The sequence below is a fragment of the Mauremys mutica genome, chromosome 1 (assembly GCF_020497125.1).
Source record: "Mauremys mutica isolate MM-2020 ecotype Southern chromosome 1, ASM2049712v1, whole genome shotgun sequence".
Lineage (NCBI taxonomy): Eukaryota > Metazoa > Chordata > Testudines > Geoemydidae > Mauremys > Mauremys mutica.
The window spans coordinates 128121576-128136886 of NC_059072.1; the positions used below are offsets into that span (position 1 = coordinate 128121576).

Here is a 15311-nt window from a genome sequence, read left to right on the forward strand (position 1 = left end):
GAATTTAGCAGCGTTAATTCGAACTAACCGCTCAACCGTCCACACCAGGAAGCCATTTAATTCGAACTAGAGGGCTCTTTAGTTCGAATTCGGTACTCCACCCCGACAGGTGGAGTAACGCTAAATTCGACATGGCTAGCTCGAATTAGGCTAGGTGTGGATGCAAATCGAACTTAGTAGCTCCGGGAGCTATCCCACAGTGCACCACTCTGTTGACGCTCTGGACAGCAGTCGGAGCTTGGATTCTCTGACCAGCCACACAGGAAATGACCCGGGAAAATTTGAATTCATTTTCCTGTCTGGGCACTTTGAATCTGACGTCCTGGCTGGACATCGGGGCGAGCTCCGCAGCACCTGCAACGATGCAGAGCTCTCCAGCAGAGGAGTCCGGCCAATCCAAGAATAGAAAGAGGTCCCCAGCATGGACAGACCGGGAAGTCCTGGATCTGATCGGTGTGTGGGGCGAGGAGTCTGTGCTGTCGGAGCTGCGCTCCAGCAAGCGGAATGCAAAGACCTTCGAGAAGGTCTCCAAAGCAATGATAGAGAAAGGATACAGCCGGGATGCAATGCAGTGCCGCGTGAAAATCAAGGACCTGAGACAAGGCTACCAAAAAGTCAGAGCGGCAAACGGACGCTCCGGAGCCTGGCCCCAGACATGCCGCTTCTACGAGGCACTGCATGCCATTCTAGGTGGGTCTGCCACCACTGCCCCACCAGTGACCGTGGACTCAGTGGATGGCATAGTGAACCTGGACAGTTCCTCCTCGATGTTCGCCGATGGGGAAGATGAGGAAGGGTCTGTGGAGGACGTCGCAGGCGACAGCGAACACAAAACCGCTTTCCCTGACAGCCAGGATCTCTTCATCACCCTCACAGAGATCCCCTACCAACCCTCCCCGGCCGTTAACCCGGACTCTGAATCAGGGGAAGGATCAGGCGGTAAGTGCTATGAACATGTAAACATTTATTTTTTATAAAACAGGTATAAAAAAATAGAAATGCTATATATAAAATTTTTAATGAAAAACTATATGAAAAGTAGGTCCACACATATAGGGATTGAACAATAATCCTCCAGGGACAATTCAAGAAAGGTCTCATTTAGGTCCTCGAAAAGCCTCCGCAGGAGGTTCCTGGGGAGAGGTGCCTTGTTGGGTGCTCCGTGGAAGCACATTCTTCCGCGGCAGGACATCCTTATGTAGATGGGAATCATCGCCTCCACAAGCATGGCCGCATATGGTCCTGGTCTCTGCAGGGCTTCCCTTAGCATCCGCTCTTTGTGACTCCGAGGGACCCGCATCAGGGTGATCTCGTTCATGAAATGCTGCATCTAATTAGGGCAATTAGTGTATTGTTACTGTTGTGAATGGTTGACTTTTACTTTGCATAACAATGACCCTCGCTTAACAGCCACGTGTTGTAGGCCACATAGGAAAAGCATACATTGATCTTTCCCGTGCACTGGCGGGAGTGGCTGGAAAAGGGTCAGAGTATATGATTTCCAGATTGCCTTTAGCGGGAGGGCACAGCTATCCATTAACTGATAAGCAGAATGTACTGTAAGGCTTACCAGGACTGTCTGCTAGAAGGATTCAGCTGTCTCTCCCCACTTGTCCACTCTCCTGTGCAATGCCGCAGCCAATGAGAGCGTATTCCGAAATCTCGAACTTGTCCTGAGATCTCGTGAGACTTGTTGCCCTGTATGGTCTTGTTCAGAGAAACTGACTAGACTGTGTTCACTGTTCGCAAACATGTATCTGTTCAAGGAAATCAGTTACTTTTCCCATCACACAGCTTCGGCTCTTTCCCGGACTGCCCCGGCATCCCCCTCGCAGAGGCTGGCGCAGATTAGGCGGCGAAAGAAAAAGACTAGGGACGAGATGTTTGCGGAACTGATGGCCTGCTCCAGAGCCGAGGCGGCAGAGCAGAGACAGTGGAGGGAGACCCTATGTCAACAGCATCGCACACACATCGAACGGGAGGATAGCTGGCGGCAGGAAGACCAGCAGGCGACTCAAACGCTGCTTGGCCTAATGAGGGAGCAAACGGACACGCTCCGGCGCCTTGTTGATGTTCTGCAGGACCGCAGGCAGGAGGACAGAGCCCCCCTGCAGTGTATCTGGAACCGCCCTCCCCCGCCAAGAAGTCCTGCCCCCCCTCACCCAAAAGTACAAGACGGAGGGGCGGTAGGGGCCGTGAGAACTGTCACTGCACCACTGCATAGCGCTAACGTACCACACACCTCTCACGCTATACATTTGTAGAAGTGCTTCCCTTACAGGCTCACCCAGTCCCAAATCCAAGTTTCATCCCCCCACTGTGTATTAGATTATTAAAAGCTGTTTGCTGTTATTCACTGTTTCGGTCACGTCTTTCGTGTCAGAGGATTTTTTTGTGTATGGGGGGGGGAGGGGATTTATTGCACGGTATAGCCTACATTACCAGGGTACAGACTTGGGGCCATGATCAACTGCAGGGCACACACACACTGCAGTCAGTAGGCACCAGGGTCACTCTGTGTGGTGTATGCTGCCCCGGGTCATTCTGTGATGTGTATGCTTGTCCAGGGTCCTAGCGCCTGGCACCCCCTTAATGTTAAGGCCCGCTGCCCTTACCATGCACTTCCACCGTAGCAACGAGCCTCTCCGCTGCCCTGAGCCCCAACAAGAGCCCTCATCCACGGACAGATACTCACCCTTCCCCCACACCCCTCACCCCTTCCTACGCCCAAACCCGCAGCCCACTGCCGTCATCCAAACCCCTATCCAAAGAAGGCACCACTCGCCCCTTCCTGCAAACCCACCCCTTCCTGCAATCCCTCCCCTTCATGCACAACCACTTGCAACCGTCCCCCACCCCAGAGACCTATGTAGGAGCAGGAGGATGTCATTCCTCTATGGAACAAGCGGTCTGTACATCACTGCACACCGTGCCCAGCACAGTATGCGTCCATGTTTCAACACCTGAACAGAAATGCAAAGTAAAACAAAGATTTATTAATAATGAGTGTAACAATTAATTTGCTTTAAAACGTGCTTTGGAAGTGGGGGAAACTTGGAGAACGGGGTATGTAACCGCAGATCGAAATCGACACATACAGAGACAGGCCCAGGGTCAGTTTCTCTTGAAAGCAAGTGGAGAGTCATAGGTTACCCTGCTCTCCGAGGAAACTTGCTTTCAAAGCCTCCCGGATACACAGCGCTTCCCGCTGGGATATTCTCTCGGCACGGGTGTCTGGCTGAGCGTAATCAGCAGCCAGGCGATTTGCCTCAACCTCCCATCCCGCCATAAAGGTCTCCCCCTTGCTCGCACAGAGATTGTGGAGCACACAGCAAGCAGCAATAACTACGGGGATATTCTTTTCGCTGATGTCCGAGCGAGTCAGTAAGCTCCGCCATCTCCCCTTGAGACGTCCGAAAGCACACTCCACCACCATTCTGCACTTGCTCAGCCGGTAGTTGAAGAGTTCCTTCTCTCTGTCCAAGGCGCCTGTATAGGGCTTCATGAGCCAGGGCATTAGCGGGTAGGCTGGATCCCCGAGGATCACTGTAGGCATCTGCACATCCCCAACCGTTAGTTTGTGGTCCGGGAAGAAAGTACCTGCCTGGAGGCGTCTAAACAGACCAGAGTTCCTGAACACACGCGCGTCATGAACCTTGCCCGCCCACCCAACGAAGATGTTGGTAAAACGTCCCCTATGGTCTACCAGTGCTTGCAGCACCATTGAAAAGTAGCCCTTTCGGTTAATGTACTCGCTGGCCTGGTGGGCTGGTGCCAGGATAGGGATGTGAGTCCCATCTATAGCCCCACCGCAGTTTGGGAATCCCATCGCGGCGAAGCCATCTATGATGTCCTGGACGTTTCCGAGAGTCACTACCTTTGAGAGAAGTTGCTCAACGATTGCGTGGGCTACTTCAATCACAGCAACCCCCACGGTAGATTTGCCCACGCCAAAGTGGTTCGCTACTGACCGGTAGCTGTCTGGCGTTGCAAGTTTCCAGAGGGCTATGGCCACTCGCTTCTGCACACTCAGGGCTGCTCGCATCCGGGTGTCCTGGCGCTTCAGGGCAGGGGACAGCAAGTCACAGAGTTCAAGGAAAGTGCCCTTACGCATCCTGAAGTTTCGCAGCCACTGTGATTCATCCCAGACCTGCAGCACTATGCGGTCCCACCAGTCCGTGCTTGTTTCCCGGGCCCAGAATCGCCGTTCCACACCATGAACTTGACCCATTGCCACCATGATCTCCACGGCGCGGCGTACCCTGCTTTGTGAGAGGTCTGCGCCACTCTGAATTCCTGTCCTCACCGCGCTGCCGGAGCCTCCTCGCCCGATTTCTCAGCAGCTGACTGTGGAAGAGGTGGACGATAAGGTGCGAGGAGTTGACAACGGCCATAAGTGCAGCGATGATCGCAGCGGGCTCCATGCTCGCAGTGCTGTGGCCAGGGGCGGCTCTAGGTTTTTGGCCGCCCCAAGCAGTCATGCCCGGGAGGCGCCCCCGAGCCGCGGGAGCAGCGGACCTCCCGCTGGCATGACTGCAGAGGGTCCACTGGTCGCGCGGCTCGGCTGGACCTCCCGCAGCTGCGGGCGGTTCGCAGGTCCGGCGGCTCCGGTTGAGCTGCCACAGTCATGCCTGCGGGAGGTCCAGCCGAGCCGCAGGACCAGCGAACCGTCCGCAGTCATGCCTGCGGGAGGTCCACTGGAGCCGCCGGCCGAGCGTCCCCTCCGCAGTCATGCCTGCGGCAGGTCCGCTGCTCCCAGGGCTCCGGTGGACCTCCCGCAGGCATGACTGCGGCAGGTCCGCCGGCCCAGCCTGCCGCCCCCCCGGGAAAGGGCCGCCCCAGGCAGGTGCTTGCCCCGCTGGGCTCTGGAGCCGGCCCTGGCTGTGGCGTACGCGCTGTAACTGACAAGAGAAGGGCGCGAACAGATTTCCCGCCGGAGCTTTCAGGGAGGGAGGGCGTGATTGACAGTTCAATGACAACAGTTACCCAAAAGCACCCTGGACACATTTTTCCCCCAGGAGGCATTGGGAGCTCTACCCAGCATTCCAATGGGCAGCGGGGACTGCGGGAACTGTGGGATAGCTTCTCACAGTGCACCGCTTCCAAAGTCGACGCCAGCCCCGTTACTGTGGACTCAGAAATTCGAATTACCGTATTTATCGGCGTATAACACGCACTTTTTTCCCCTGAAAATAGGGGGCAAATGATGTGTGCGTGTTATACGCCGATATAACCTATAACCCCCCCCCAGCGGCGCGGAGCGGCGCCCTAGCCCCTGCCCCACTCCCGAGCAGCGCGGCCCTAGCCCCCCCCCCAGCGGCCTTTTCTAATTGTCTTTTCTGACAAGCTCCGAGCTGGTGGTCTTCCATTCCTCCCTCTGAACTAGAGTTAGGATCCATGACCACCTGGAATTTTCCTTGCCCTTATTCCATGGTTTTGAATATTTCCTAATGCATGAACCCCTTAGTTCTTAATTTGATTTGAGCCATTTTTGTCTGGTATTTTAAAATCTTGATAGTTAATGGTAGTGCATAATATACTGGGGCATTGATGGCATATTTCATAACTACTTAAACTATCTGAAGTTTTACTTTATGAAAATATTTCCATTTAATTATAGAAGTGCCCAACTAAATTCTATCAGTTTTGGATTTATGAAGCTCAAAGAGGGAAAAGACTGAATCTGGATTCAGTAAGGGTCATTTTATATGACACATTATGATAAGTGAGCTGTTCCGATGGTAATGCTTTATGGTACTATTCAGAGCATTGAGGTGTACAAGTGGTGAACTGCTAAGGTAGTTGTCCCTGGTGGTTCAGAAGGGAAGGGGTACACAGTCAGATGAGCTCTTATTGCTTTCCTTTTAGCCAATGGTGTATAGTGTAGCCGGGTTTGTTTTTAAGGGAGGAGTTGAGGACACAGTGGGCTGGTCAGTCTCATTCAGGAATGACCTTTGGGTTGGGACCTATGAGTAGAATGGGAAAAGATATAATGTAGCATATGACTGTACAAATACATTAATTGTACATATTCAATATTTAAAGGTAAATTACAACAAAAATGATAGTGCAAGCAATTCATTCTTTAAAGATAAAGTGTGAATTTATACGTGCCTTTTCTCTGAACTGCATCTAGCCCAATGGTGTCCTGCTCCATAATTATTAGGAATCCGAGGTGCTACAGATAGTAATCTTAGGTAATAACAAATAATAACTAGCAATAATACTCCCAATTGTTTTAGTGGTAGTGCAGTGACTATAGACAAATGAAGTAGCTATTTTGCATTGAAACCAGTTCACACACAACCTGTGATATCCTTAGAACTTATTGAATGAGGCAGTGTCAGCCATGGAACTGGAGTTATCCCTTAATGTGTTTGGAAAGTGATACAAATCTTTAATATTCACCTGGAGAGGTTCCAGGGATTAACAGAACAGACTGATCTGAAAGACAGCTTCTCTAACAATACTGAGCCCCACTCCATCCCAAATATGGACCTGCTGCACTGACATCTACCCAGCATGCACTGGGTGGGTATAAAAACCCAAATCCTTGTGAGGGACATGAAACTGCAAACGTTTAGCTCAGAACTGAAAGTATGGTTATGCTAACAGTCTGAAATGAAAAGTTAACATTTTGTTTACAAGTGTCAGAGACACATGTCCTCCCCAATATGACTTTACTTGTGGTGCTTGATTCTGCATCCACTGAAGTCAGGTGAGAGGCTTCAGTGAGATTAGGATCAATCTGTGATGTTTTGTGATGTAACTCCATTCAGTGTTCCCCCCACCCCAGGAGGTTTAAAATTAAACTCCCTCTTTCTTTTAACTATATAATAGGAATTTGGGTCTGATTGAAGTGTCTGTCCACTTGATCCAGTTGCTTCATGGATTAGAAGTTGAACAGGAATCGTTACTGGCTGGTAAGAGAGTATGCATTTTGAGTAATGTGTAACCTACGCTATTTTGAAAATTATTATATTTTATTGCTTGGTGGCAATTTTATAAATTGTAGCATTATGTCCTGAAATCAACTTTTTACATTTTTCTATAAATAAGCTATTTTATTTGGTACTTGGCATGCTAACCTTCTTTCCTAATTTGTATTTTTTTTAATTGGTGGACTAAGAATAGTATGTGTGTCGTGTGTATACACAGTATAATATAGTTGGTGCTTTAAAGGTCACCTGAAGGAGTAAGGCACCCAAATCTGACTTCAAATCTTAACTCCTTTGTGTCACCTGGAAAATACCAGCCCTAAGCCCTTCTCATATACACTGTTTTACTAGGTCCATAATATTTGTCCTCCATTGTTCCCTGGAGATCGTAAAGGGGAAGATATATGGAAACTTCAGTAAAATTATCAGGATATTTAAACTGGCAAAAATGAAAAATGCCTATGATGCCTCCACTCTAAATATCTGTTGCTGTCTTATTGTCTTTCGCTTGATTTGCTGTCATGCAGAAATGAGTCTATATTCATTTTTCTTTCTCTGACATTCTAGAAAGAATTTGTTTCTTGGATTCAGATAAATTATGTGGTTGTGGCCTCTCTTTACATAGCTGTACCACTCTCTCTGGCCAGTCAGGACAGTATGTGCCAATAGCTGAACAATCTATTCAAGACCTATTCTTCCCTTAAACTGGACATATAGAGACGTATGCTGTTCAGAGAGAAGAAACTCTCTGTTGGCCCAGTGATCCGCACTGCTTCATGTCAGCTGCACTTGCACACCACCACCACCACTTTTACCCCCCTCCCTGCTCAATTCACATTAAGTAAACTTCAGTAACTTGTCTTCTCCTGCTTTTCTGTGTATATATGAGTAGGGTCACCAACTCTGCCATTTGTGGTGGTGAGGAAGGCTGGGAGAGAAAACATTTGGTTCCCAGTCTGTTCCATTGTCTCCTTCTTCCCTTTGGAGGGATGGGTAGTTTTCTTTCCTCCTGTGATTGCTGTTCCTCTCTCCTCTCCTCTTGTGAAGGGAGTGGAATTAGTGCCACCAGTGGCTTCTCTTCAAACACCTGCATCGGGTTGGAAAGGAGCAGTGGACCCCAGGAGACCTTTCCCACAAGACTGCTATGATGTAAGGTCAAGACAAAGTACTTCAGTTCCCTGTTGGTGATTCCTTGCCCACTTCCACCACTGTTCTATCCCTTGCTGGGCGAGGGAAAGATTAGTGAGACTCGCAGGGATTCTGTGTGAAGGGAGCAGTACCAGAGCCCCCATTCTTATGTGGAGTAGAGGAGGAGCCAGGGAGGGGAGAACCCTCCACAGAATGTGGAAGGGAGGAGTTGGGAGAACATGGGAGATGAACCTCCAACCATTTCATGGCGCCGGGGAGAGAGGCTTGGGACCAGAGGGAACACTACATTCCACACCCGACCACGTCACAGGCCATGGAGTGAAGAGCAGAACTGGGGGAAACAGTGAGAGCCAAAACCTTATAGGGCAGGACAGAGGCCCATAGACCCTATCCAAGAGAGCGATAGGACCAAAGGGTTGACCCCTGGGGGAAGCACCTGCCACCTTTAACCTCTTCAGAGGAACAGGGAGAACAGTGTGCATAGAGAAGCAGAGAGGACCATCCTTTCCTACACCTTAATAGGGTCATGAAAGGAGGGAGTCTTTTTTTGTGAGTGTGTGTGTGTGTGTGTGTGTGTGTGCCAAATTCTGCAGTGGCTGTGAGTGTTACTGCACTCATTGCAAAAAGCGTTGTGAACGCTGGGAGGACTCTCACTCTAGTGTGGCATGGTGCTTGTTACTTCCAGGTATGTGCTGTGATGTTCATATGCTACCTTGCTGCTGTTTAGATCACAAGAAACAGCAGTGAGACGTCATCATCCAAAAAATCCAGAAAACTGACTTGGTGGAAAAATGAGGCTGAAATACTTAAATTTGTAAAACCATATTATTAAGCCCTTGAAATTTAGAGTAATAATCTACTTTGTGGTTTATTAACCTTAATACACATATCAGCATATGGGTTTGCAGAATGAGGAGTTTGAATTTTAAACAAAATTGGAATACTAACCCTGAGAGAGAGACTGCTAAATACTATATAACATTGACTAATCTGAAAACTCTGTGTGTGCGTGTGTGTAAAAATGTGATCAGGGGTTAAGTACTGTACTTGAATTAGCCCGTAAAAGGATTTGCCCATGAAAATGAATGAGAGAGATGAGAAAAAGTGTCTTTAACCCTTAGAACAATGTAGTTTCCCAGTAGGCTGGCTAAGTGAAAATTGAGGAATAACACATGAGTAGAATGTGTTTACAAAATACAGCATTTATGGTCCTACTTAATGCTTGTGAAGAGAAGGGCTGTTACTCTGGGTAAAGCTTTTAGTTGGATTAAACATAAACCTAAATCAGTTTAGCATACTACTATTTACATTTTCTCCATCATTTTTATTACTACATTTACTAATTATCGAAGATATGTTTCTCCCTCATGGGCTGTCTTGTCGTATTTCATAACTGCAATGATGTCCTGGGGCCAGATTTACAAAGGTATTTAAGGGCCTAAAGATGCAGATAGGTGCCTAGTGGGATTTTCAAAGATTAGCAGATTAGGCACCTAAATCCATTAAAATACATTTTTGCAATTGAAAATCCTACTCAGGTGCCTCTCTGCATCTTTAAGGTGCCTAAATGCCTTTTGAAAATCTGGCCCTGGATGTTATTTTAGCAACATCTCCTTCAGAATCATTATAAAATGTAAGCACAGAATCTAAGGGTTTGTCTACGCAAACACTTAGTTTCTGGCAAACTGGGATACGAATCTACAGTCTGTGTGGAGCCTACTGACTAGCACTGAAAGTTCTCTAGTGCACTTTGATATAACCTACTTTAGAATTGGAGTAAATTAAAGCACATTAGGGAACGTTTAGTGTGCCAGTAGGGTCCACCAGGATTACGACTGTGTGGTAGGCTAATGCACTCTAGATTTACACCTCAGCTTGCTGCAAACGAAGTGTGTGTGTAGATAAACCTCAGACCTCGCAGGATGAAGAATTCAATTATAATTAATGCTTTTCTCTTGAGTTGATTCCACTATGAAAACACGCCTCAAACTGTATCATGTAGCTTAAATGAATTTTAGGAACCAAAAAAGTCTGTTTTAAATAATCAGCCTTAAGATGTATGTTTTCACTCCAATTTCATCCAGTGGTATCTATTTTAAGTCATTCAGTGTGGTATGGCAATATTAGTAGGAAAGTTCAGAATGTACTATAATTTGTAATGGATAAAAACACTGAAGTAATATATATATATATATATATAATATATATATATAGTATCCTTGGCAAATACTGTACCAATGTGGTTGGTTTGGGGGCAGGGAGGGGGTAGGGAGGAAAAAGGTTGTTTTAATGATGTATTAATGAATAAAACAGCAAAAAGAGGAAATGCCATGTTAAATGCTGTGTGTTAAACACTGGTTAGATTAAATCCAGACTTGCTTTGCATCTTCTCAGCTATGTGAATATTAACATTTTTCCCTTTTTTTTAAGTGTGTGGTACTATTTACGTAGGGGCCATGGTGAGATTCCACAGGCATAATTTAGATGAAAGCATTGTCTTTTTCTGATGTATCACCAGTTTTCCCTGTGAGTTGCCAAATATCCTGGACCTTTAAGTAGCACTGTTTTCCAGTTTCTTTTCTTGAGTAGAAACAACATAGCAATATTCTTCTGCATTTTAATCTACCCCTCACAATGAGCAGATAGATACAACCAGTGGAGAAAATAGTGTCTGTTTAGTCACGCTCTTAGTTGTACATCATCACACAGATTATGAAGATAGCCTGGATAGTCTGGAAAAGATCAGGTGATTCTCCAAAGACCCACGGAATCTTGTTTGCAACAGTTCTTAAAACAAACATATCTGGCGAATTCAAACACACAGCTATTGGAGATGGTAAAGACCTATTGGGCTACCCAACCCCACTCATTATCTATCTATCCCTCTAAGAATTTCTTAGCATCTTGTCCAGTGTAGTTTTTAAAAATGTATAGCTATTGAAGTGACTTTCATGAGTTTCCTTTAGAGATCTTTCCACAGATTCCTAATTAGATGTTGCAAACTTTTCCCTTTAAGTTCATGCTGTTAGTTGCAGTTAGACTATACCCCAGTTCCTCTCCTCCTACATTTACTGAAGGTGTAATAGAGTCCTAACAGTTTGCTGTTCACTGTGCAGAACTTGGAGTAAGGCAGGGTCCCTGTTCTGAGGAGGCGAAACACTAAGACGACAAACTCAGGGAATTTAAAAGCTAGATGAGTACAAGGTGTTGATGCACAGTTGTGCTACAGTGTTTGTGTTTTGCATAGTTTGTTGCTTTTAATGATCATAGCACTTCACCTGGTTGGATTTAAGGCTGATAGGTGTCACAGTTGAAGTAGTTTAAAGTAGCAAATGCTAAGATGGCAGCTCCCATTGAAGGAGAGAACTGCAAATTAAATTGAGGAGAGATAATGAAACGGTGTCAGGGATTTTTCATTGAGTTAACTAAGGCTTTAATCACTGGAGTTGTCTGAGTTGATTGTATGGATGAGTCTCTATTTCTGCAGTGCATGTGCTCTTGGTGCCCAAACTGGTAACCGTAGCGTAAGGTCACGGCTGCAGACATGCTGTCTCTCAGGCCTGGTCTACACTAGGCGTTTAAATCGGTTTTAGGAGCCTAAAACCGATTTAACGCCACAACCGTCCACACTAGGAGGCACCTTATATCGATTTTAATGGCTCTTTAAATCGGTTTCTGTACTCCTGCCCGACGAGAGGAGTAGCGCTAATATCGGTATTAACATATCGGAATAGGGTTAGTGTGGCCGCAATCGACGGTATTGGCCTCCGGGAGCGGTCAGTGGTCAGTGCACCACTGACCGCTCTGGACAGCATTCTCAACTCGGATGCACTGGCCAGGTAGACAGGAAAAGCCCCGCGAACTTTTGAAATTCATTTCCTGCTTCGACAGCGTGGAGAGCTCATCATCACAGGTGACCACGCACAGCTCATCAGCACAGTTAACAATGCAGTCTCCTGAGAATCGAAAAAGAGCCCCAGCATGGACCGCTCGGGAGGTAATGGATCTGATCGCTATATGGGGAGAGGATTCAGTGCTAACAGAACTGCGTTCCAAAAGACGAAATGAAAAAGTATTTGAAAGAATTTCTAAGTCTATGACGGATAAAGGCCACAGCAGGGACTCCGTGCAGTGCAGAGTGAAAGTTAAGGAGCTCAGACAAGCCTACCAGAAAACCAAAGAAGCAAACGGAAGGTCCGGGGCAGGTCGAAAAACATGCCGCTTCTATGATGACCTGCATGCAATTTTAGGGGGCTGCGCCACAAGTACCCCACCCCTGACCGTGGATTCCGAGGTGGGGGTTGTAATCTCTGCCATGTCAGACGGGGAAGATGAAGAGGAAGAAGAAGAGGAAGACCTCGCAGAGAGCACACAGCACTCCGTGACCCCCAGCAGCCAGGAGCTTTTTATCACCCTGACGGAATTACCCTGCTCCCAGCCCTCACAAGCAACTATTCCAGAGAATGACGCCATGGAAGGGAGCTCTGGTGAGTGTACCTTTGCAAATAGCAAACAGTGTTTTTTAAGCAAGCCTTTTTTAATGATTGATTTGCCCTGAGGACTTGGGATGCATTCGCAGACAGTATAGTTACTTAGAAAAGTTTGTTAACATGTCCGGGGATTGAGAGGAAATCCTCCAGGGACATCTCGATGAAGCGCTCCTGTAGGTACTCCAGAAGCCTTTGCAGAAGGTTTCTGGGCAAGGCATCCTTGTTCCGCCCACCATGGTAGGACACTTTACCATGCCATGCATGTAGCAAGTAATCAGGTATCATTGCGTGGCAAAGCATAGCGGCGTATGGTCCCGGTGACTGCTGGCATTCAAGAAGCATGCGCTCTTTATCTTGTTCTGTTATCCTCAGCAAAGTGATATCGTTCAGGATAACCTGGTTAGAAATCAGGAATTTAAGTAAGGGGGGGTGGCCATTTTTCTACTGGGTTCGTGGAATGCAGCAGCTTAAAAAAAACACTTTCCTGCACGTAGCGAAGCGGGGGGAGGGGAGGAGTGAAATGCCGATCTTTTCTGTTTGGTCACCGGCGAGGCGATCTTCCCCAAGCTACCGGACAAGCAGTGGGTGGGGGGGAGGGGGAAGGTTGTTGATTAGCAGGGAGCTAGCGTGGTATTAGCCATGCGTTGGGGGGGGAGGGGTAAATCACTGAGACAGTGGCTTACCATGGCCGCATGCAAGCTGAATCCTGATGCCTGGACCTGTGTCTGAGATCTGTAACCCAAGAGTTGCAAGCAGGCACTATTAAGATGAAAAATGCGACCTTGTAGGGAAATCACATGTGCTATGTAAGGTGAATAGTGCTTTTCACTGTGAAAGAGTATAACCATTGTTCTGTAAAATGTATCTTTCTAAATATTTATCTCCCTCATGCAGCTGCAAATATTTCAAGCGTCCCTCCTCCATCCCAAAGGCTAGCACAGATAAGGCGGAGGAAAAAGAAGACGCGAGATGAGATGTTCTCGGATATTATGGAAGTTACACGCAATGAAAGAGCTCATCTGAATGAGTGGAAGGACGTGGTTTCAAATTACAGGAAAGAGGCCAGTGAACGTGAGGACAGGAGGGATGAACGTGAGGACAGGAGGGACAACCGAGATGAGAGGTGGCGGCAGGAAGACCGGCAGGAAAATCAGCGGTGGCGGCAGGAAGATCAGCGGTGGCGGGATGCAACTCTGGGGCTGCTGCGTGATCAAACTGACATGCTCCGGCGTCTTGTGGAGCTTCAGGAACGGCAGCAGGATCACAGAGTGCCGCTGCAGCCCCTGTATAACCACCCTCCCCCCTCACCATGTTCCTTAGCCTCCTCACCCAGACGTGTAAGAACGCGTGGGGGGAGGCTCCGTGCACCCGCCCACTCCACCCCCGTGGACAGCCCAACCAGAAGGATGTCGTTACTCTGAATTTTATTTTTTTAATGGCCTTCTCCATCCCTCCTTTCCTCCTCCCAAAGCACACCCTTACTTCTCTCCCTCTTTTTATAATGAATCAATAAAGAATTCATGCTTTTTAAATGAGAGTGACTTTATTTGCATAAGTAAGCTATACTCGAAGGGGGAGGGGGAGTTGCTTACAGGGACTGAGTCAATCAAGAGGGTTGGGTGTTCATCAACAAACACAGCAGTCACACTGTACCCTGGCCATTGATGAAGCTCGTTTTCAAAGCTTCTCTGATGCGCACCGCTTCCTGGTGTGCTCTTCTAATCTCCCTGGTGTCTGGCTGCGCGTAATCAGCGGCCAGGTGATTTGCCTCAGCCTCCCACCCCGCCATAAAGGTCTCCCCCTTACTCTCACAGAGATTGTGGAGAATACAGCAAGCAGCAATAACATAGGGGACATTGGTTTGGCTGAGGTCTGAGCGAGTCAGTAATGTGCGCCAGCGCGCCTTTAAACGGCCAAATGCACATTCCACCACCATTCTGCACTTGCTCAGCCTGTAATTGAACAGATCCTGACCACTGTCCAGGCTGCCTGTGTATGGCTTCATGAGCCATGGCATCAAGGGGTAGGCTGGGTCCCCCAGGATAACGACAGGCATTTCAACATCCCCAACTGTTATTTTCTGGTCTGGGAAGTAAGTCCCTTGCTGCAGCCGTTTAAACAGAGTAGTGCTTCTGAATACGCGAGCGTCATGAACCCTCCCTGGCCATCCCGCGTGGATGTTTGTGAAACGTCCCTTGTGATCCACCAGTGCTTGCAGCACCATTGAAAAGTACCCCTTCCGGTTTACGTACTGGGTGCCCTGGTGCTGCGGTGCCAAGATAGGGATATGGGTTCCATCTATCGCCCCCCCACAGTTAGGGAATCCCATTGCAGCAAAGCCATCCACTATGGCCTGCACGTTTCCCAGAGTCACAACCTTTCGTAGCAGCAGCTTAGTGATTGCTTTGGCTACTTGCATCACAGCAGCCCCCACAGTAGATTTTCCAACTCCAAATTGATTCCCGACTGACCGGTAGCTGTCTGGCGTTGCAAGCTTCCACAGGGCTATCGCCACTCGCTTCTCTACTGTGAGGGCTGCTCTCATCTTGGTATTATGGCGTTTCAGGGCAGGGGCAAGCAAGTCACAAAGTTCCATGAAAGTGCCCTTACGCATGCGAAAGTTTCGCAGCCACTGGGAATCGTCCCACACCTGCAACACAATGCGGTCCCACCAGTCAGTGCTTGTTTCCCGGGCCCAAAATCGGCGTTCAATGGATAGAATCTGCCCCATTAC

The 15311-nt window shown here is 48.0% G+C and overlaps 1 protein-coding gene across 1 annotated transcript in view; it reads left to right on the forward strand.

Moving 5' to 3' along the window:
• Window positions 1-15311, forward strand: part of ATXN10 (ataxin 10) — a 188321-nt gene that overhangs the window by 13015 nt on the left and 159995 nt on the right. Inside the window, exon 3 of the mRNA XM_044998800.1 lies at window positions 6841-6923. Within this exon, the coding sequence (XP_044854735.1) occupies window positions 6841-6923 (83 nt within the window). The remainder of the gene's footprint in view (window positions 1-6840; window positions 6924-15311) is intronic.